The 23,642-nt window shown below is 44.1% G+C and overlaps 1 protein-coding gene across 1 annotated transcript; it reads left to right on the forward strand.

Moving 5' to 3' along the window:
• The first annotated feature begins 22,082 nt into the window (after positions 1–22,082).
• On the forward strand, positions 22,083–23,567 carry LOC138820495 (sperm motility kinase-like). The gene has a single exon (XM_070012172.1). The coding sequence runs from the start codon at positions 22,083–22,085 to the stop codon at positions 23,565–23,567; it is 1,485 nt and encodes a 494-aa protein (XP_069868273.1).
• The last annotated feature ends 75 nt before the right edge of the window (positions 23,568–23,642 follow it).

The following is a 23,642-nucleotide window of genomic DNA, read 5'->3' on the forward strand; positions in this document are numbered from 1 at the left end:
TGACTGGACCCCCACACCAAAAAAAAATTGTTTTGGTCAGTTATGAGGCCTGGTGCTGTCTGAGCTTTGCTGCTCAAGGCTACTGCTCTATCCCTTTGAGCCATACTTCCACTTCTAGTTTTGTGGTGGCTAATTGGAGATAAAAGTCTCATAGACTTCTCTGCCCCAGCTGGCTTTGAACTGTGACCCTCAGATCTCAGCTTCCTGAGTAGCTAGGATGACATGTGTGAGCCACCAATGCCTGGCTGACATTAGCACTTATTAGGAGTTGAGTTGTGTCCACTCCAACAGGACCCTCTGAAGCCCTAACTCTTAGGACTTCAGAATATGTCCTTATTTGGCAATAGGGACATTGTACCTGCCACTAGTTAAGATGAGGTCACACTGGTGTCCAGTTGCCTTCTATTTCAATATGTTGCCAGCAAATCACCAGTTATCTTTCCCCACAAGTTTCAGAGCACTGCCAAATCTATCATTTGAGGTCTAGTCTCCACAGCTATGAGATAAGAAATTTCCATTGGTACAGCAGCAACAGGGAACTCATATCTATTATACTAATTATCCCAAGGCTACTAAGGCCCAGGGAGATGTAGTGCATTGTACAGGAATCATGCCTTCCAAAGAGGAAAAATTGAACTTTTGTGTGATGTATAGCAAACACTCAGTAACTTTTCTTTTTTCCTTTCTTTTCTTTCCTTTCTTCTTTCTTTCTCTTTCTTTCTTTCTTTCTTTCTTTCTTTCTTTCTTTCTTTCTTTCTTTCTTTCTTTCTTTCTTTCTTTCTTTCTTCTCCCTCCCTCCCTCCCTCCCTCCCTCCCTCCCTCCCTCCCTCCCTCCCTCCCTCCCTCCCTCCCTTCCTTCCTTCCTTCCTTCCTTCCTTCCTTCCTTCCTTCCTTCCTTTCTCTCTCTCTCTCTCTCTCTCTCTCTCTCTCTCTCTCTCTCTCTCTTTCTCTCTCTCTCTTTCATTTGTTCTTTCCTTCTTCCTCCCTTCTTTTCTTTCTTTCTGTGCCAGTTCTGAGGCTTGAACTGAGGGCCTGGGTTCTATCCTGTAGCTTTTTTGCTCAAGGCTAGTGCTCTACCACTTGAAACACAGCACAACTTCTGGCTTTTTTTTATACTTTAGTGGAGATAAGAGTCTCATAGGCTTTCTGCCCAGGCTGGCTTTGAACTGGATCCTCAGATCTCAACCTCTCAATTTGCCGGGATTACAGGCATGAGCTACTGGTGCCTATTTTTCTGTTTTTTTTTTTAATTTAATTTAATTTTATTTGTGAACATACTGTACAGAGGAGTTACAATTACATGGGCAGGATAATGCATACATTTCTTACCAAGCATTGCAGCCTCCTCCTTTGTTTACCCTTCACATCCCTTCCCAGCCTCCCCCCTCCCCTCCAATCCCAATCCTTCTCCTTCCCCCACCTTCCCCCCCCCCCCACCGACGTTGTAAAGCTCATTTTGGACATGACAACTTGTACTTCTCATTGTTGCAACAGGTCCCTGTATCCTTAAACAACTGGTTTTTCCCCATCTCCTCCACAAGTTATACTGACATCAAATATAGTGAAAGCAGGGGTTATACTGTGGGGGAGGGACATACAAAGCAACAAAGAGATAATCTTATAAATGCATTAGAAACACATGCATGAAAGAAAAAAACATTAAAATACATATCTAAGGGTTCATTTTCCTGACATCACATTATCTGACCTTTTCCGCTTGACTCATACATATACTAGATATTACAAATAAGGGAAACCATGGGACCTATGTTTCTTTGGGCCTGGCTTACTTCACTTAATATAATTTTTTCCAAGTTTTTCCATTTCCTAACAAATGGGGCAATGCCATTCTTTATTTTTCTGTTTTTTTAAAGAAACACTTTGGAAATGATTTTTCTTTTTTCTTTTCCTTAGGTGAGGCAAAAAAGGTTTCTAGCCTTTCAGTAGATTCTCAATATAGTGGGCATTATATTTTTTAGGCTTATTGTTGGATTTCCTCCACACCTTGGGTAATTTGTTCAGACACTAAGCTCAAGGTAGGACACCATATCATACCCATGCTCTATCATTCACAGCTCCTTTAGCAGTATGCACCTTCACAAATGTTTGGCTGAATAATAGAATTAGAGGTGCCAGCAAATAACACCTTGTCCACATGAATAAATCAAAGGCCCAGGAGTATCCACAGAGGAAGTGAAGGAGGATGTGGTGGAAAGAAAAAAATGCAAATGACAGTGAAATAAGGCATAATTTTAAGCATGGCCAATAGATCATCTCTAAAATCATTAAATTTCAGGTATAGAGATCAGTGGGGCATTTCAGATAATTCCAAACACTATGTTTGAAGTGATAAAAAGTTAAAGAGTTATAAAGGTTGCTCTGTGTGTTATTGAATTATCATATTTCTTACTGTCCTTGCCCCAGTCTGCAGAAATAAAGTTTAAATCCTTTGTTTTAAATATCTTCAGTAATTAATATAGTAGTTGCTAATTACCAAATTCATTTCAGGATTATTGTAATGATTATGAAGTAACAGTACTAAATGTAGTCTTATTGACTTCTTACTAGCAGAATTTAAAAAAACCCTAAAGCTTTTCTAGATTAAAAATTCTGTGTCTTCATGAACAGGCCTGAGGACCAGTGGAATAGAATTGAACACTCAGAAAAGAACCTACAGACCTATGGCCACCTAATCTTTGATAAGGGGGCCAAAAACACAGGATGGAAGAAAGACAGCTCCTTCAACAAATGATTCTGGCAGACTTGGCTATACATGTGTAGAAAACTTTAGTTAGATCCTTATATATCACCCTGCCCCAGAATCAACTCCAAATGGATCAAAGACCTCAACATAAGATCAGATCCTCTGAAAATACTACCAGAAGGGATAGAGGAAACACTAGGGCTCCTTGACACAGGTCGAAACTTCCTAAAGATCCAGAAACACAACATATATATGTATATATGTATATATATATATATATATATATATATATATATATATATATATATATACATACACATACATACACACAAACACAAACACACACACGCACACACGCACACACACACACACACACACACACACACACACACACACACACACACACACATCCCCCAAACTAATAATAACACATGCTGGTGGGGATGTGGCCAAAAGGGAACTCTATTACACTGTTGGTGGAATGTGAACTTGTTCAACCACTCTGGAAAGCAGTATGGAGGTTCCTCAAAAGACTAAACATAGAGCTCCCCTATGACCCAGAAATCCCACTCCAGCTCATTTACCCAAATGTTTACAAACAAGGCCACACTAAAGCTACCAGCACAACCATGTTCGTTGTAGCAATATTTACCATAGCTAAGCTATGGATCAACCCAGATGCCCTTCCGTAGATGAATGGATCAGGAAAATGTGGTATATATACACAATGGAATTCTGTGCTTCCATCAGAAAGAATGACATTGCCCCATTTGTTAGGAAATGGAAAGACTTGGGGAAAAATTATATTAAGCAAAGCAAGCCAGACTCAAAGAAACATATGCTGCCTGGTTTCTCTCATTTGTAAAAAGTAGAATATGTCAGGCTGGGAAGGTGGCTCAGTGGTAGAGCGCTTGCCTTGCATGCATGAGGCCCTGGGTTCGATTCCTTAGCACCACATAAGCAGAAAAAGCCGGAAGTGGCGCTGTAGCTCAAGTGGTAGAGTGCTAGCCTTGAGCTGAGGATCTGAGGGACAGCACCCAGGCCCAGACTTTAGGCCCCACAACTGACAAAAAAAAAAAAAAAAAGAATATGTCTATGATATTCTTAGCATAGGCTCACAATAGTGCAATAGGTATATGCATAGACTATATAAAATGTTTAGTGAAATAAACTCCAAGAAATGGAATCAAGAGGGCATATTTTCTTTTGTGTGGTTGTGGAGCTTGAATGCAGTGCTCAAGGCTAGTGCTCTATCACTTGAGCCACAGTGCCACTTCCAGTTTTTGAGTGGTTAATTAGAGATAAGGGTCTCATGGGAACTTCTCTGCCTGGCTGGCTTCTAACTGCAATCCTCAATCCTCAGATCTCAGCCTTCTCAGATGTGAGTCACCAGTGTCTGGCTAGCCAGACTTTTTTTTTTTTTTTTTTAGTGTACTGTTTGCAGTTATTTCATTTTTCTTTTTACTTTGTTTTATTCCATGTTGTCACTGTTTTTGACTGGTTTTTTATTTCTGTACCCTTTGTCTTATATATAAATTTATCTGATATGGGGAAGGGGAAGGGGAGTCACAGAAATGGTGGGACAAAGGGTGAATCAATGCAACAGTGATACTCACTAGACACTATGTTGGAAATGAACTTTACAACTTGGGGGGAGTCAGGGGTAAAGGAAAGCAGGAGAAAAATGAAAGAGGGGGTAACACTGTTTGAAAAGAAATGTACTCATTACCTTACTTATGTAACTGTAACTTCTCTGTGCCTCATTTACAGTAAAATTAAAAAAAATTCTGTGTCTTATCAGTTGCCAGTGGCTGATGCCTGTAATCCTAGCTACTCAAGAGAGTGAGATCTGAGGATTGCAGTTCAAAGCCAGCCCAGGCAGGGAAATCTGTGAGACTCTGATCTCCAACTCCACCAAAAAGCCAGAAGTGGAACTGTGGCTCAAATGATTGTTAGCCTAGAGTGAAAAAAATTCAAGGACAAGCTTCATGACTAACACCACCAACAACAACAATAACAATGAAGTTTGGTTTTGCTGGAATAGTAGATGTGGACACATGTCACTTTCCTAAGCTAGTATCAAGTATTCAAATGGAATGAAGTTGCTATAGTGGGCTATTACAGGTGTGACAAAATGCCTTTTGTCTACCACTCCTCAGGTGTATTTCTTGTTTGACTGTGTGCCAGTCTTGGGGCTTGAACTCAGGGCCTTGGCACTATCCCTAAGCTTTTTTGGCCAGTGCTCTACTACTTGAGCCAGACCTTCATTTCTGGCTTTTTTTGGTGGTTAATTAGAGGAAGAGTCTTTCATGAACTTTTCTGCCTGGGCTGGCTTTGAATTACAATCCTCAGATCTCAGCCTCCTGAGTAGTTAGGATTACAGGCGTGAGCCACTGGTGCCTGGCTTCCAGGAGTGTTTCATAGTACATGGATGGACAGGTCTAATTGAAAATGAAAGCCAAACCCTGTGTAACAAAATCCACAGACAATGTCATTACTGAAGGATTAATTGTTAATATGAGAATTCCCATCTTGAATTTGAAGAGAAGGATGGATGTTTCATTCTTTCTAAATCCTTTTTTTTTTTCAGTCATGAGGGTTGAACTTTGGGCCTGGGCACTGTCCCTCAGCTTTTCAGCTCAAGGCGAGTGCTCTACCACTTGAGTCACAGCGCCACTTCCGATTTTCTGTTGGTTAATTGGAAATTAGTCTCACAGACTTTCCTGCCTGGGCTGGCTTTGAACCTCGATCCTCAGCTCTCAGCCTCCTGAGTAGCTAGGATTAAAGGTGTGAGCCACTGGCTCCTGATGCTTTCTGAATCTTTAGACCACAACACAGATGCCTTTTGTCCAGAATTTCTTTCTGGGAGTTTTCTAGGAAAAATATTTTAGTAAAGTTGCTGTAAGTGCATATACAAGCTTTAAGTATGAAAATGACAAGAAATTTAACCACATGTCAGAATGTGTTTCTTAAGTTGATTTTGATGTTTGTAATAGGAATAAAATGCAATCAAGCTTTTCTAATGGGAGATCATCAATGTCACCCACCCCTCCCACCCTGTGCTTTCCCCCACTTTTCAGGTAAGGGGTAGGTTTATTCAGTAGACCTGCAGGGACCAGGCAAGGTTGGCACTCCGCGTGACTGGGAAAGGCCTGGGAATAAGAGAGAGCTGGGAAAGAGAGGGAAGAGAGAGGAAAGAGCTAGAAAAGAGCAGAGAGAGAGCAGAAAAGAACAGAGAGAGTGAGCCTGGGCCTGGGCTAGGCCTTATCTAGGGTATGGGCAGAGAAAGGTGTGGCCATATCAAATTCAGATGTGACCTCTTCCAGGTGTCCCAGTTGCCTAGGTAACGCAGGTACTGGGTGGAGACTTTGCTGTGAGGAGGGTGGAGTCTGCTAGCCATCCAGGAGCGGACCTTACATTCCAGCCTTTTAATAATCATGAAATAGGGCGAGGATTCTCTCTGGCTACTTCCTGCTGACAAGGGGCGTCGACAATAGGGGTAAAAGGCTGGAATTTGGTCCCCTCCCAGAGAAGGCATTCAGGTGACAAAGGCAAGAATATAAATTCCTGTTGTTAATAGGTAGACAGGTATAGACATTGGATGGGCAGGCTTCTTCCACTGACCTGGCTCTGGTTAATTTTGAAAGGGCAGGCACAAAGTAGCTGATGTGACATCTCTTACTCCTCTCCATGTTCCCTTGTTCCCCAGACTGGCTGAGTCTAGGTGCTCGTTGCTGGGATGGCTTGTCCCAGTTGGTATTCAAGGAGGATTGAACTCAAGGCCTGGGCATTGTCCCTGAGCACTTCTGCTCAAGGCCAGCACTGAACCACTTTGAGTTATAGTACCACTTGCAGAGTTTGGCTGGTTAGAGATGAGAGTCTTGAGCCATGCTTCCAGCCTGGCTCTTTGCAGGTTAGTTGGGAGATGGAGTCTTAGGAATTTTTTTAGCCCGGGCTGGCTTTGAACTGCAATCTTTGCCACAAAAGCCCTTTATTATTTCCAATTAAAGCAACAAGGAGATCAAGTAGAATAAGTAGAGCTTACCTGCTCCTTATCAAGAACTGACCAACAAATATGCTGCAATGACAAAACTTCTTAGATGTGAGAATCTTAGCACAGATATGCCCAATATTTTAGAATCATGTAGTCAGTACCAGAATATACAACACAAAACAAAAAAGGCAAAACTCAAAACCTAAAATTTTGACAACGTTTAGACATCTTTGCTAACAAAGCACATCAGATGGTTGGGCCTGTGAAAAGAGCAACTTGTTAGCAAGGCACCTTAGAATAGATGGATGGAGTAGTAGGCTTGGTGGAAGGTTAAGGGTCAGATGGGGCCAAACCCTTAACCCACCACGTGGCCAAGATGGCGAATTCAAGATGACGAATTTCTGAAAGAATGCAAAGAAAGCCTGAACAAATAGATCAAGCCTACATTGGCTAGCCTTTGAGAGGGAACCTAGAGGGGGGTCCCTGGGACCCAGCCTGCGTCGCACTCTTCAGGGCACAAGCCAAAATGTAGAAAAGAGAAAGGGATAGGGAAAGTTAAAAGAGCAGCAAGAGAGAGCAGGGAGAGCTAGAAAAGAACAGAGAGAGAGCCAAGAGAGCTAGAAAAGATCAGCGAGAGCTAGAAAAGAACAGCGAGAGAGATAGAATAGAACAGAGAGAGTTCAGTTAGGTTTTATACTGCTTTTTATTTGCCATTTAACAAAGCAGTTTATGAGTACAATGTCTTGATCTGTGTCAACTCTTCAACATCTTCACCCCCCCTCCCATCCACCTACCCCTTCCCTTATTTTTCTCAGTTCTGTGGTTTATACAATGAATTCTTGCCTGCATCCTCCCCTCTTCCATCTTTTATTATTCAGCCCCTCTCCCCTTGTCCCCCTCTTTGCAAGTACTCATTTCGTGGTTTTTATTTTGTTGGGTTTTTGACTTAGCCGTTCTACAGAATCATACTATTTATGCTCTCCATAGAGTCAATTATACTTCAGTTAATTCATTTATAACTGCTTGCAGACCACCCAAGGCACTGTATTCATAAACTGATCTGTTGAATGCCAACATATAAAAGACATGGTTGAAGAAAATAAAAAATACTAAAAAAAAAAAAAAACATCAAATATTCCCAGGACAACCATCTCATAGTACATAAAATATCTGGCCATTAGGAGGCAGTAAAGGATCAGGGAAGAAAGAACTCCAAAATTGTTGCTTAATTTAAAAATTCCCCAAGGCGTATTAAAAATGAAGTGACATTAGAGGGTTATTTTTCCTTATTATTGTAGAAGTAGATGATTTGGTTATTAAAATAGTCTGTGATACTTATTACCATGGAAGTTTTTTTTTTAATTTTAATTTTAATTTTTTGTGGACATACTGTACAGAGGGGTTACAATTACATGGGCAAGATAATGAGTACATTTCTTATCAAGCATTGTAGCCTCCTCCTTTGTTTACTCTTCACATCCCTTCCCAGCCTCCCCCCCCCAAGCCCTCCCCCCCTCCCCCCACCAAAGTTGTAAAGTTCATTTTGGACATGACAACTTGTACTTCTCCTAGTTGCATCGGGTCCACCTGTATCCTTAAACGACTTGTTTTTCCCCATCTCCTCCACAAATTATACCGACATCAAATATAGTGAAAGCAGGGGTTATACTGTGGGGGAGGGACATACAAAGCAACAAAGAAATAATCTTATAAATGTGTTAGAAACAAATGCATGAAAAAAAAAAAACATTTGAATACTTATCTAAGGGTTCATTTTCCTAACATCACATTATCTGACCTTTCCTGCTTGACTCATACATACACTAGATATTGCAAATAAGGGAAACCATGGGACCTTTGTTTCTTTGGGCTTGGCTTACTTCGCTTAATATAATTTTTTCCAAGCCTTTCCATTTCCTAACAAATGGGGAAATGTCATTCTTTCTGATGGAGGCATAGAATTCCATTGTGTATATATACCACATTTTCTTGATCCATTCATCTACTGAGGGGCATCTGGGTTGGTTCCATATCTTAGCTATACCATGGAAGTTTTTAGGACTTGTTTTTACCTTTTCTATGTAATTTATGTACAATAATTTCTTATTCTTGGAGAAAAACATGCCCAGAGTGGGAGTTCTTTTTTTAAATTTATGAAAGTAAATCCCAAGAGATTATTAATTTCTGGACAGCCAAGAAAGAGATGTTATCGCCAAATCCTACTATTATTCCTCTAGCCTAGTTAAGTTTGGGAAGAAGTTATGGCAAGTGAAGTTTGACCTAGATTTGTGGAATTTTAATCTCCTTATCAAAGAGCCTTGCTGAATCATCTAACAGACATTTATTGCTACATTTTCCCTCAAGTATTTATTGCTACCTTGCTCAATAGCTAAAAAAATAGTATTGCTATTTATTTGCTACCTATATTACGCTTTTCTACTCACAGCTGGGCAAGAATAAACTTAACCAAAAAACATATCTAGCATTGTGAACTAGCTTACCTGTTTAAAAATGTTTTATGAGTCAGACACTGGTGGTTCACATTTGTAGTCATAGCTACGCTGGAGGCTAAGAGCTAAGAATTGTGGTTCAAAGCTAGTCCAAGGAGGAAAGTTTATGAGACCCCTATCTCCATCTTAAAGCTGAAAGTGGAGTTGTGGCTCAAGCGGTAGGGTGATGAGAAGGAGTTTTAAGCTGTCTCCGTTGTACGGATGAAGGCTGGGAGACAAAGCGGAGGCTGAAGATGAGTGAATTAGTCCATCTGGACAAGGTTACTCATTGCCTGATTTCTCCCACTCTGTTATTCTCTTGTACATTAATGACTGGTAAAATGTTTGGCCCCATTTCAATTGTGTGAGGAGATTCAAGGATGAGCTAACTTGGTAAGGCCAGGGCGGGGTAAAAGCGGGAGTGTTAGCTGAGACACTGAAAATAGGAATTTGTAGTTGGGGTCACGTGGCCCAGCCCTCCATTTCCATGGCAGTCTTGGTCCATTGTCATTGGAAGGGGTGATGGGTTTCTTTCAGCAACCTTGACTGGAACTTGCCTGCACACTGCAGAGACCAATGGGATTTTCTTCTTGAACAAAATGCTTAGGTCCCTCCCTTTCAAATCTCTGTTACTTGGCTGAGGTTGTCAAATGAAGGATGGATCTGTAATTATTAATAACTTCAAGCTCATCCTCTTGCACAACTCTTGAGTGAGGAAAACAAAACCTAGGTTGTGAGAGGTTCAATGACATCCCAGGGTCACAGGTTGAAGTTGGGGGCGGGGGAAGGGGAGAAGCCAAAACTCTAAGTTGCTCTCATAGTGTCCCAAATAGAGTTGTATCTATTTGTCTGAGCAGGTATTTTTCGACAACGAAACTGAAGTTTCAAGATACTCTCAAAGTTTCCAGAACCTTCCACTAGCTGGGAATCAAGCCTTCAACAAATGAGCCTGTGAGAGATAGTTCATATTCTAGCCATAAACATCAGCGGCTCACATTGCTTGTCTATGAGGCCTCCAGCACTGTTGGAAGTCTTCACGATGCCAGGAAATCTATCCAATAGTTTATAAAGTGCGTTATCACAGAGGAAGAAGTGTCTATGACATGATAGTCGGTAGGGAGCCTACACTCAAAGCCCTGAGCTGCCCAGAGCCTGTCCATGCCCCTGGCCACACATCACCCGGCCACCCTGTCTATGGGACACGAGAAAGCAAATTAAATCTGACAAAATGTATCCACAGTCCCTTAGGTTTTGGTGAGATCACCAACATGGACTGTGCTTGATTTGCTTGGGGAAAGCAATCTATTTTAACAACTGGGACTGGATAAAGGAATCACTCCAGCTGGGTAGCTGACCCCTGCAATTCTAGGAACTCAGGAGGCTGAGATCTGAGGATTGTGATTTGAAGCCAGCCTGAGCAGGGAAGTCCATGAGACTCTTCCCTTCAAGTAACCAGCAAAAACTTGGAAGTAAAATGGTAGCTCAAGTGGTAAGTGATAGCACTGAGCAAAAAAGCTCAGGGACAGTACCTAGGCCCTGAGTTCAAGCCCCAGGACTAGCCCTCTACCCCCCCGCCCCCCCCCCCCCCCCCCCCCCGCCGCATATAACTCTAGTGTTATCTCAGAAACAATGGGACCTAGGGGCAAAAAATGTTTTCCCTCTCTTAAGGATGAGTTTAAGAGTTAATTTCCAGCATTATAAAACTTTTTTTCCCCTTTTTTTCATACTGGTACTGGGGCTTGAACTCAGGGCCCGAGTGCTGTCTCTTAGGTTTTTCACTCAAGGCTGGTGCTGTACCATTTGAGCCACAATTCTGCTTCTAGCTTTTGGCTGGTTAATTGAGATGTCTCATGATTTTTCTGTCTAGGCTGGCTTTTGACCCTTGACCCTCAGATCTCAGCTTCTTAAGTAGCTAGGATTATAAGCTCCATCTTCTAACATTATATATGTTTTTTTTTTGGTTTGTTTTTTGTTTTGTCAGTCGTGGGGCCTGAACTCTGGGCCTGGGTGCTGTCCCTCAGCTCTTCACCTCAAGGCTAGTGCTCTACCACTTGAGCCACAGCACCACTTCCAGCTTTTTCTGCTTATGTGGTGCTGAGGAATCGAACCCAGGGCCTCATGCATGCAAGGCAAGCACTCTACCACTGAGCCACCTTCCCAGCCCCTATGTATAACTTTTTAAATGGCAGAAGTGAGATTTGAGGAAGTGGCGCTGTAGCTCAAGTGGTAGAGCGCTCGCTTTGAGCTGAAGAGCTGAGGGACAGCGCCCAGGCCCAGAGTTCAAGCCCCACGACCGACAAAAAAAAAAAAAAAAAAAAAAAAAAAGTGAGATTTGAACTCAGTGGTTACAGTCTTTTTCAGAGTTTAGGTCAGTATTCTGGTTGGCTGTCTTGTAATTTAGAACAAGCCTCTTTTTAGTCAGATCTTCCAAAATATTGGTAACAGAACAGACTTGGTCTCTATGTTCCTGAGTTTTGTTCTGCTGATTCTGTTTGTTCTTGAAACATCTGTATGCCATTCTTTCTTTAGTATTCAACTTTTATCATCTGGCTTTGATTTGCTCAAGCTCTTTCCTCTGTGCAATTTATGCTGTTTTAGTTTCTTTTTTTCCTATGGAAAACTTTTATTTTCTGTAGTTAATTCAATAATTCATGTATTTCCCACTTTGGAGTTTTATTCTTTCACTATGGTAAAGGAATTTGTATAGTCCAATAGCTAATATTTTTAGAAAAAAATAGTATCTATAGGTAAATAATTTTAAATGGATATATTTGAATTCCTTATTATTAGAATTATTCCATTATCCTCATGAATTATTTGTCAGATACCACAGAGGCTCAAGCTTATCTGCCAAAGTCATATTTCCCACATGGTCCAACCTGTTTCCCTACAAAATGGTTTTGTCTTGCCTCCTGTAATCCTAGCTACTCAGGAGGCTGAGCTCTGAGGATCACTATTTGAAACCAGTGCTAGCAAACAAACCCAAGAACTGCTTATCCCCAGTTAATGAGCAAAAAGCCACAAGTGAAGGTACAACTCAAGTGGTAGAGCACTAGCCTTGAGCCAAAAAGCTAAGGGACATCACCCAAGTCCTGAGTTCATCTCGGTACTGGTACAAAGAAAAAAAAAAAGGGTTTTGCTCTAAAACATTTGCTAGGAGCAAACAAAAATAAAGTAGTATTATCTAGAAAGTTCTGTGAGAATTATAAGTGCGTTCATCCAGGAGGGAGCACGTATTAATTTAAGAGCCAGCTGCCTTGTTGGATGGTGCAGAACCTTTGATGAAAGGATTTCCAGATCCAAAACCTCATGCTCACATCATATGAACATGATCTTGGAGAGTCAAAAATCTTGGAGAAAGTGTGTGTGGAGGCAGTAGAACAAATGGGAATTTTACAAAAAGTGTGCAAAGCTTAAACACAGGGCAACTGACAGCTTACACCTGTAACCCTAGCTGTTCAGAAAGCTGAGATTTGAGGATTAAGATTCAAAGCCAGCCTGGGTAAGAAAATCTATGAGACTCTTATTTGCAATTGACTACAAAAAGTCTGATGTGGAACTGTGGCTTAAGTGGTAGAGCATTCACCTTGAGCAAAAAAGTGAAGCAAAAGCAAGAGGCCCTGAGTTCAAGTACCAACACTCTCCCTTCTCTCTCACTTTCTGTCTCTCTGTCTCTGTCTTTCTGTCTCTGTCTCTGTCTCTCTGTCTCTGTCTGTCTCTGTCACACACACACACACACACACACACACACACACACACACACACACACAAACACACACACACTGACTGATCATCTCTGCAGTTTCCAGGCCAGCTCATACAGGAATTTCTCCATCTCTTATCAACTTCTCATCCTTGCCTCTGTCCCCCACTGTGTGGGGACAGCCAGTTTCACATGACATGTCTCTGCCCACACAGTGAACCAAATGGGAGCCAATCTGTCTCTTCTCAAACTGAGTTTGGAGACCCAGATGTTGTAGACAGTGGGCTGTTCTCCTAAATGGAGGACATATAAAGCAAGACTTGAGTGAGAACAGAATAAAAGATGCTAGGAAGTAGCAGAGATGAGAGATGAGATGTCTTGTTTTTCTCTCTCTCTCTCTTCTCTCTCTCTCCTCTCTCTCCCCCTCTCTGTCTTTCTGTCTCTGTCTCTCTCTCTGGGACATACTAGGACTTGGGCATTGTCCCTGAGCTTTTGTGCTTAAGGCTAGCAATTAAATGCTTAAGCCACAACTCCATTTTTGGGTTTTTGGTGGTTAATTGGAGATAAGAGTTTCATGGAATTTCCTGCTCAGGCTAGCTTCAAATCATGATCCTCAAATCAGCCTCTTGAGTAGTTAAAGATTACAGATATGAGCCATTGGTGCCTGGCTTATTGTGGTTTTAATTTTTCATTTTCTTAATAACTGGTGATGTTGAATATCTTTCCAGGGGTCTAGTGGACATTTACATGTCTTCTTTGGAGAAATGTCAATTCTAGTATGTTTCTTAATAGTAGTGTGTGTGTGTGTGTGTGTGTATGAGAGAGAGTGTGTGTGTGTGTGTTTGAGAGAGTGTGTGTGTGTCTGTTGTTGCTGAGCTATAGGAGTTATTTGTGCAATCTGGATATTAAATTCTTATGAAATGTAAGGTTTGCAAGTATTGTCTTCCATTATATCATTTAAATTTTTATTTGGTTTAACGTTTTATTATCTTTAAGTAGTTGTACAAATGAGTTTTGCCATTCAACAATGCAGTTTCTGAATACAGGGCGCCTTGACCAATGTCAAAGCTTTCAACATTCTCACCATGCCTCCTAATGTACCCCTTTCCTCACTTCTCTTAAGTTTTTAGGATATGCATTGAATTTTCTTGCCACTTAACAAAGCAGTTTAGAGGTGGGAGGGAAGGGATGGTAGGGGAAAAACAAAGGAGGAGGCAACAATGTTCGATAGGAAATATACTCATGACCTTGCTCATGTAATGGTAACCCCTCTGTACAGTATTTTTACAACAAAAAAACAAATAAAATTAAAAAGAAAGCTGGTTTAGGTGTACAATGCATCTTGATCTGTGTCATTTTCTCAATATGTGTACCTTTTTTTTTTGACTCAACCCTTCCCTTATTTTTCTCAGTTCTGTGCTGCATACAATGAATTCTTGCCTGCAGTCTCCCCCCATTCCTCATTCATTCATCTACCTCTCCTCCCTTATAATTAAGTTAATTCATTTGTAACCCCTTGCTTACCACGCAGTGTTTACTTACAGATTGACCGGCACTTTCTATCTACCACCAAAGAGGGAAACCATGCAACCTTTGTCTCTCCAGGTCTGGTTTACTTCACTTAATATGATTATTGCCAAGTCTCCAGAACAGCCACAGAGTGGTGCAGATATGTGTTGTTCAGTGGCCATCTTTGCTCAGCCATGTTTGTCCTTTCCATAGTATTAATAGAAATAAGGATACTGGGTCTAACTGGTACCATCTTATCTTCTTGGTGGATGAAGGTAAAGTCCCACCCCTAGGTGATGGGCATGCCTGAATTCCTAGAGGCAGGCACGGGGACTTGGACAATAGGTTACTGGACCTGCCAGTCCTGTGCCATGAACTCCTGAGACTCTGGAGCTCCCTGTGACTCTGACCCCTGCCCATGACCCTATGTAGGCCTGGACTAGTTCAGTTGCCATTTTGTGCCGTGTCTCATTGACCTCCTGCAGGTCGCCATGGTGTCCCACTTCAGCTCTGCATTGGAGTTGATCTGGTTTGTTGGGATTGTTTTTCTGCTTTCTTTGCTTTGCTACCCTCATGGCTTATTTTTCTGACAGTGTCATGTGTATTTTCTGGGGACATGTGTCTGCCTGTAGTCACTACTGGCTTTCTAATGAAGACTTTTGATTCAACCTCTCAAAATGTGGCTTCTCTCTGTCTTGTGATTGAATTCCTATATAACATAATGTGTACTTTGGTGCACAAATGTTAATGTAGTCAGACCTATTTCTTTTGCTTTTGGTGTCACATTTAGTAAATCATTATCAGATCTAATATGTGAAGATGTTTTTGGATTTCTTTTTTTATTTCATTTTTAAGATTTTTAAATTATCTTTGTGTAGTTTGTACAAAGGAGTGGCTGTTTAACAAAGCAGTTCATGATTACAATATATGTTAATCAATGTCACCCCTTTCAACATTCTCGCCCATCCCTCTCCCCCCTCCCCCTTCCCTCACTCTTCTTAGTCTTGTAGGATATACATTGGATTCTTGTCTGTATTTCCCCCTCATTCTATTCATTTATCCATAATTTTTTTCTTGACCCTACCCCACCCCTTTTTAGTACCTGCTTCTTGGTGTCTTATTTTGCTGAACCTTGCTTTTGGCTTTCTAAGGAATTACACTATCTCCATTGAATCTACCACATTTCAATTAATACATTGTATATACTTATATACATTTGTGTACCATTTTTGGGTTTATTTTTCTTTATTTCATGCCAATACTGAGCAGTAGAACTTAAACTCAGAGCATTGCATTTTCCCTTGGCTCCTATATTCTTTCCTCCCTTCCTTTCTCTCCCTTGTCCCCTCCCTTCCTATCTCCCTCCCTGCCTCCCTATCTCCCTTCCTTCCTTCCTTCCTTGTCTTGGGGCTTGAACTCAAGGCCTGGGCACTGTTTCTGAACTGACACTATTTGATCTACAGCTCCACTTCTGGCTTTTTGCTGGAGATAAGACTCTCACAGATTTCCTGTCTGGGCTGGCTTTGAACCACAATCCTCAGATCTGAGCCTCCTGAGTAGCTAAGATGACAGATCTGAGCCACTTATGCCTGGCTCCTATATCTCCTCTTGATGACTTCCAAAATTTATGTCTATCTATCTATCTATCTATCTATCTATCTATCTATCTATCTATCTATCTATCGATCTGTCTATCTATCTATCTATCTCCATCTATTTATCTAACTATCAATCTGTCTATCTAATCTATATCGATCTGTATGCATGTATGTATGTAGATATAAGTTATTGCTGGTTCCCTTTTCCCTGACATACTGAATTGAAATCCCTTTCTATATACTCTCAGAGATTGTTCTACCAGCCATAGCAATCCATGCTCAGACAGCTCTGTTGGAGATCTTTAGTTAAAATACTTTTCTCTGAGTGTCTTCCCACACCTCTTTTTGACCTTCAACGTGTTTGGCAACATCTCTGAATTTTATTAAAAATCGAGCTTCAGCTTTCTGTTTCTCATTCTCCAAGTTGTTCTTGGGTGATTTCCTGAAGGAAAAGAGCCTTATGATCTCCAACAGTAAATCTGGGAAGCGGGAACTTTATAGCTAGTTTAAATAACAATCAGAGAAAGCTGACTTTTGTATGCAAGAAATGTGAAGAGAATGGATAATGTCATCATACCAGACAATGTCCTTCTGGCAAATTCTAGCTAAGTAAAGACACAAGCATGTCTGGAAGAGCCCACAGATGAACAGCATGAATGACAACATATGGAAAGCAGAACTGATGTGAATTAGTTGCCATTGCTCTTTGGATACAACCTTGGATACACTGGAGATCTCTGCTTCAGAGTTACAGGTATTCCTCAGCTTTTGTTTTGGGATTTAGTTCTGCATTTTCCTTATTTTACTTTGAGAGAGAGAGAGAGAGAGAGAGAGAGAGAGAGAGAGAGAGAGAGAGAGAGAGAGAGAGAGAGAGAGTGTGCTGGGACTGGGGCTTGACCTCTAGGCCTCATGCTCTCACTTGACTTTTTCCACTCAAGGCTAACACTCTACCACTTGAACCATACCACCACATCTGGCTTTTGTTTCTTTTTGTTGGCTAATTGGACATAAGATTCCAATGGATTTGTCTTTCCAGATTGCCTTTAGACCTCCATCCTTAGCTCTTGGCCTTCTGAGTAGCCAAGATTACAGGCATGAAATTCATGCCTGAATTTCATTTGATATTTACATCTCAGACTAGGTCGCTTCAAATGCTTTTTAGGTTTGTCCCTATGAAAGGCATTTGAATCAAGACAGAGATATAAGTTGTCTTTACCGTCCTTTCTTCCTTCCACCCATCACCATTCAACCAATACTGTTTATTACACCTGGTGGATTTGTAGATTTTCAAGGACATGTGAATGTTCCAGGAGATAGTCTTCATTTCCATGAATGCTGTTGTAATTGAACTTATAAAGACAAGCAGAAATCCTAATCAAATGAATAAGGAAAATCATGCATTTTGTTTGAGACTGGAAATATCTAAATAACACTAGTTATTTGGGTAGTCAAAGAGTGGTCATAGATATCCACAGAGATGGCAGCTCAGAGAGACTTAGATGAGGGTTTGTTTGTCTTGTCATTGGCATCTGCAGGAATATTGTCTAGGAGAAAATGTGCCATCAGATGCACAAATGCATATGATATAAAAATGCGATAAGGGGAGAGCTTCACTGAGGCTGTGGGCTTTCTAGCTGCAGATAAACACTAATCCATAAAACCATTCTCCAAGGTTCCATTAAACACTGAAAATAAAGCCAACACAAGTGGCTCATGCCTGTCATTTTTATTGTTTGGCAGGTAGAGATGAGCAAGATCACAATTCAGGCCAGCCTGAGGAACAATGTTTGTGAGAGTTCCTTGTCTATAAGCAGTCTGGTTACGATGGTGTGTGATGTCATCTCAGGAGCTGCGAGAGAGAACTTCAGGCCTTCCCACCTTGAACCAGGGTAATTCTACTCTTGGCTATATAAAAAGGAATAAAAAACTAGGACTGCTAAATTTCACTCCAGATTACAAATTAATCTCACACAGAGCCTCAGTAGATACAGCCAAGAGTAGAACTACCCTGGCTCAAATTGGGAAGGCTTGAACTTCTCTCTTCCAGCCCCTACCCTTCTTGGGATGCCTCAGACATGCCGTAGCTCCTACTGAGCCTGGCTGAAAACTCCACCCTTTGCTTGCACACATACTTGATCTGGGGATGGACACAGGCCTCAGATGGCCTGTGCCCAGAAATGCAACACAAGTCACATTCTCATTTTCTAGCTGTTACCCAAAAACTATCAGGTGGAATTCATTTTTAATTATCGGTATTTTTTAAAGCAGCATTAGGTGTTTAGCAAAGTTGAGCAGATAGAGGAGATTTCTCATTTCTTCCACCTAGCTACAGCACGCCCTGATGTCAGCATACTGTCTAGGGGTCCCTCTGCTATGGCAGATGAACATCCACTGATGTCACAGTCACTCAAGGTCACAGCTGAGGTCACAGCCCATCCTAGCTGCTATACATACTCTAGGTTTGGATGAACAGATGGTCATGAATTCACAAGAAACACATGACTTGGGACATTGCTAATGCATTAAAGTTCCCTGTACTCTACCTTTTCATTTCAATTAAAAAACCTCTCTATTTTAAAAGTTAATAGGAGCCAGGTATAGTGGATCATCCCAGCTACTCATGAGGTTGAGATATTGAGGATTGCAGTTCAAAGCCAGCTTGGGTAGGAAAGTCTGTGAGACTCTTATTCTCAATTAACCACTGAAAAGCCAGCAGTAGTACTGTCCCTCAGTGGTAAAACAGTAGTCTTGAGCAAAAATAGTCAGGAACAGCATCCAGGAACTGTGGTTAAGCCCCAGTAACAGAACATGCATGCATGCATGCACACGCACACATGCACACACACACAAGAAACACAAACAGACACAGACACAGACACAGACACAGACACAGACACAGACACACAGACACACAGACACACAGACACACACACACACACACACACACACACACACACACACACACACACACACACGGGAGCTAGATCCAGCCGGTAGGGCTCTCACCATGTTTCCCATTCTCCACAGGGTCCTCTCAGTTGCATACCTGACCCTTGTCATGGGCAACTACAGCCAGCCTGAGCTCACACAGGGCCAAGCCCCAGGCCCTGTCTCGCTTCCTCATGCCACAGGATCTCTTTTCTCCCCATCAGGAACCCTCCTGGACTGGGCGGCCCATCCCCACCTTGAACTCATGAGCATGAGGGAGTTTAAGCTGGGCTTCTTTATGAGCATGAGTGTCCTTTCCAGCTAACTGGCCTACAGGGACATTCGGAGGGCCCCTGGTCTTGAGTGTACCCTGGAGAGTCAGGAAAGGACCACAGTGGCTTTCAGTCATGAGTGCCTGGACTCAGTGTCGTCAACTTCAAGGCAGTTCAGCTACCTTCTAAAGTTCCTCAGGGGGAGGGTGGAAGCTGGACAACAAAGCACTTTATAGAGTAGGCTAGGGTGTGGTCAGTAGTTGAGTGCCTGTCTAGCATGTGTGAGGCCCTGGGTTTCCTCCTCAGCACCACAAGCAGCTCCACACTGGAAGGATGCATGGGGAACCTTCCTGTGCCCCTGATTGCTTTCTTTCCCCAGTGCAGGACTCAGCTACATCTCACTCAAGGCCCAGCTGGACTCCACAGAGGCCTGGCCTGGCCATGCTGTGCAGATTCACTTCCACCTCCACAGATCTGATCTCAGCATGATGCTCACTCTCCTCTCCAGCCTCCCACCTTCCAGGAATGCTTCCATTTGTTTTATCTGCTACTACTTTTCTTCCAGCAAGAAGTATGTATTCCCTGAGAGACACCACCTACTTCTCTGTCCATCCCCAGGACCTTGACTAGTGCCTGGCTCCCAACAAGAGTCTTCCCTCTTTACAAGCTGTCATCTGTGAAGTCTCAGTTGTCCAACAGGGCTTGTGCCCCAGACACACAAATGGGGGAGGGGAGGTCCTGAACAGAGCCTCTACCTGCCAGGGGTGACACCAGACACAGCACCCAGAGAGAGCACCCAGGGCCAAAGTCTGACCATGAACCTTGCCAAGACCCCTGGCAGGAGAAATGAGACTGGCTCTATATCAGCATGAAGATCACATCAATATTATCTAAGGGGAAATCCCCTAGACTATAGGACATTCTAGAAGCACAGGGGTGGAATGAGAGTACCACAAATGCATGGGAAGCATCTGGGCCTCCAGCGGAGTGACACTCACTGAAGTTGGTTGTGCTTGTACTTTGTACACATCTTGTTTTCATCTTGTGCTTCACTGATGCAGTGTCCCATTGCCTGAACTGTCCCAGTGTCTACCATCTGGCCTGGCTGGCTGAGGCTTGGGGAGCTGATGTGTGGTACAAGGCAGCGGGCCCTCCCTGCTCTAGTGGAGCTCACTGTGACCTTCTCCCCCAGCTTCACTCACAAAGTGCAGCCAGGTGACTCGCAGCTGCCTCTTCAACCTGGGGCCTGCAGCAGCGTCTTGGAAAGCCCATATGCCACTATGGTAGCAGCTGCTACCATGCTTGGCAATTGTAGAAAGACAATGGAGGTGTTCATAGCCATGGAGTACCCACAGGGCCCCTGAGTGGCCTGCCTGGCATACAGTCTGCTGCAATGACAACTCACAGTGCAGGGCCTGTATCCTAAAGCAAGCAGGTGGCTGGCAGCATGGTGAAGTTAAAACACTGTGTCCTTCCTAACCTACAAAGGCCTCCATTTCCTGCTGAGCCTCCTTCTACCCCCTGGCTATGAAATGCCCCAGAGTGTACGAGAGAGCTTACACTCAGGCTCAGGACCAAGCTGGAAATCAACATCAGCTCCAGGGAACTCTGCTGACACACTTCGTGGGGCAGGGAAGAAGGGGGCATAGGTGGGCACAGTTCAGAAGGGGTGCTCTAGGTGCTAGGTGAAGACAATCTTGACCAGGCCATTCACGCCCTCCTGTAGACCGGAGATTTCCCACAGGGACATCACCCATAGACCTGGAAGCTACCCCTCCCCCCTCCCCATCACCCCCGACAACCAGTGGTTCACAGACCATAGGAAAAATACCTGAGCAGCCAGGTATCCCCTTGTCTTAAGGCAGGACCTTCAGTGTGGTTGGACTCCAGACCACCTGGGGGCATCAGCACAAGGACTGACTTTCAGACCTCATCCTTGTTCCTCAGCCCTGACTCTCAGCTGCGAGGTCACATAGAGAAGGAGCACATAGAGTACCAAGTTCTGAAAGGCCAAGATGGCAGGTTGACACTGAATATTCAACTAAGGGTTTTCTGGAGGGCAACGGACCCTCCCATCCATAATGGCATTGAGTGTTCTCTACAAGAGACCCGACTGTCTGCCCCAGTGCCCAGCCACTTCCAGCTCTACACCACCCACTCACCATGATCACGCTGCACCGTGGCCTTGGTGCATGTGCCTTTTCCATCTTGTAGAAAGCAGAACAAATCCTGATTGACCAACTTGAGCCAGAGGTGCCTGAGGCAGATTGTAAATTCTAAATAATTAAATATGAATCTCCACAATTTACCTAAGCAAAGCCTTTTCCTTTCTTTTTTTTTTTTTTTCCAGTCGTGGGACTTGAACTCAAAGCCTTGGCACCGTCCCTGAGCTTTTTTTTGCTCAAGGCTAGCACTCTACCACTTGAGCCACAGTGCCATTTCTGGCTTTTTCTATGTATGAGGTACTGAGGAATGGAACCCAGGGCTTCATGTATGCTAGCCAAGCACTCTACCACAAAGCCACCTTCCCAGCCTACTTTTTCCTTTCTTAATAGTCCTTAAGGCCGGTGAGAAAGACAACCACTGTGGGGTCCACCAGCCATGCCTGGGCCTCTCCCTGCTCTGACCTCACAGGGGCCACTGTGATGGAGTGAGGGCCCAGCGCACATAAGGAAGCGGCCTGGACAGCATTTGAGTCCACCTAGCAGGAAGCTGTTAGCGGTGACCTGCTGGACTCGCAGCTAGCTGCTCTGCGCAGGCTGTGTGATGTTTGTGGTTTGCTTCCCCAGTATTTCCCCTTTTGTCTGGCCATCTGTTGGGTTTTGTTTTTCCCTTTCCTTTCCCTTCCATCCCCTCTTGGGCCGCATGGCTCATTCTTCTCCGTGATGTTTAGTGACATTGAGGAGGAGGGATCTTGGCTGGGCTCTGGGGACAGCTCCTTGGAGGAGCTGCTCAGGGCTCAGTACCGGGTCCTGAGGGACATCGGGGAGGGCGGCTTCGCCGAGGTGAAGCTGGCTCAGCACCTTCTCACCCACACCCTCGTGGCCATCAAAGTCATCCCGAAGATCAAGGACGATGCTACCCTTAACATGGAGAGGGACCTCATGAGGTCACTGGACCATCCCAATGTGATAAAGCTGTACGAAATCATAGAGACGGACGAGCTGGTCTACCTGGTTCTAGAATATGCAGAACGGGGCAACCTTCAGGACCTGGTGGATACTGTGGGCTGCCTGTGGGAGGAGGAGGCCCGGTCTCTCTTTAGGCAGATAACACGTGCCATGTGCTATTGTCACAACATGGGCATTGCTCACCGTGACCTAAAATTAGACAATATTTTGCTTGACGCCCAGGGCAAGCCAAAGCTTTGTGATTTTGGCCTCGGCGTCAGGTGCCTGGAAGGCCAGAGGTTGCAAATGGTGTGCGGCACCCTGCCATTTTGTGCGCCCGAAATCCTGACTCACGAAAGCTACGATGGCACCAAGGCTGACGTCTGGAGCCTGGGCGTGGTGCTGTACACCTTGGTGGTGGGGCGCCCCCCGTTTCGGGGAATCACGACCGCGCAGATGGAGAAGGCGGTGCTGAAGGGTGAGTTCGGCTTCCCCACCCATGTTTCCGCTGACTTCCGGGATTTGGTCACCAGCATGGTGGCCCTGGACCCCCAGCACAGGCCCTCGCTGCAGCGCGTGTTGGAGCACCCCTGGCTCCAGCAGGGGGTGCAGGAGCCCCCAGCTCCAGAGAGCCACCCCCCGCGCCCGGACCTCTCCATTTTGGAAGCCATGGCTGGTATGGGCTACGACCCACAGCAGGTGAAAGAGGCCTTGAGTGCCAAGAGCTACAATGCGCTCATGGGCGTCTACCTGATGCTGGAGCAAAAGAAGTCAGAGTCTGGGGACCAGAGCGACCACCTGAAGACCCTGGATTCTACCATGGCGCCGTGCCAGTCCCCCATCAGGTCTTTGTCCAAAATCACCACCTCCAGACCCAGTGCGTTTGCCCTGCGCTCCTTCGCCCTCAAGGAAGACCAGAAGGGCAGCACCGAAGGCCTCCACAGGTCCCCAGCCTCCTCCCCTCCCCTCCCGGCCCCAGCTCCAGCCCCCGACGCCCTGGCCGAAACAAAGGACAGCGGGCCCCACGAAGATCCAGCAGAGCCCCAGGACTCGCCCCCCGCCGGACAGAGTTATGTCAGGGTGCAGAGCAGAAGGGTGTGGAAGAGACTGAGGAGGTTCCTGACGTGGCTCCGAGGGCTCTGTTGCTGCTTGCCTTTGGGAAAGACAGAGTGCCGGAACAAAGTCGTCCCTGTGGAGAGCGAGAAGAGCGAGGAGAGCGAGAAGAGAGAGGACAGTGCGGAGAGGCTGGAGAGCAGTTAGGTGGACACGGAGCTGGGCTGTTACGTTTTGGCTCTGCTATACTTAATACCCTTGCCAATTCCTAAGCAAACGTTC

Source organism: Dipodomys merriami, unplaced genomic scaffold (genome assembly GCF_024711535.1).
Source record: "Dipodomys merriami isolate MVZ:Mamm:240054 unplaced genomic scaffold, mDipMer1.0.p SCAF_89, whole genome shotgun sequence".
In the NCBI taxonomy this organism is placed as follows: domain Eukaryota; kingdom Metazoa; phylum Chordata; class Mammalia; order Rodentia; family Heteromyidae; genus Dipodomys; species Dipodomys merriami.